The following is a 347-nucleotide window of genomic DNA, read 5'->3' on the forward strand; positions in this document are numbered from 1 at the left end:
TTCCCTCCCTCCTTACTCACCCATCTGCCTTCCTGCCCCTCCTCCCTCCCCTCCCTCCCTCGCCCCTGGGCCCGGTGCTGTCCCCGACTGTCCCCTCGGTGTCCCCAGGGAACATCATGGGCGTGGGGCAGTGCCTGCTGCACGGCCTGACCGTGGTCATCAGGAGGAAGTTCTCGGCCACTCGCTTCTGGGACGACTGCGCCAAGTACCGCTGCACGGTGAGGGGCTGGACGGGGCCCTGGGCTGCTGGGGACCCCGAGTGCCTGGGGGAGAGACCTCGGAGCTCCTCCAGTCCCAAGTGCCACCTTCACGTTCGCTCCCCATGGCCTGGGAACCCCTCCAGGGGT

At 68.6% G+C, this 347-nt stretch overlaps 1 protein-coding gene across 1 annotated transcript in view; it reads left to right on the forward strand.

The window, feature by feature from the left end:
• LOC103775670 (long-chain fatty acid transport protein 1-like) overlaps positions 1 to 218 on the forward strand; it is a gene marked incomplete at both ends in the record, with an annotated part of 3,314 nt that extends 3,096 nt beyond the window's left edge. Inside the window, one exon of the mRNA XM_008943140.1 lies at positions 91 to 218. Coding sequence (XP_008941388.1) covers positions 91 to 218 — 128 coding nt within the window. The remainder of the gene's footprint in view (positions 1 to 90) is intronic.
• Between the last annotated feature and the right edge of the window lie 129 nt (positions 219 to 347).

Source organism: Merops nubicus, unplaced genomic scaffold, assembly GCF_000691845.1.
Source record: "Merops nubicus isolate BGI_N331 unplaced genomic scaffold, ASM69184v1 scaffold28766, whole genome shotgun sequence".
Lineage (NCBI taxonomy): Eukaryota > Metazoa > Chordata > Aves > Coraciiformes > Meropidae > Merops > Merops nubicus.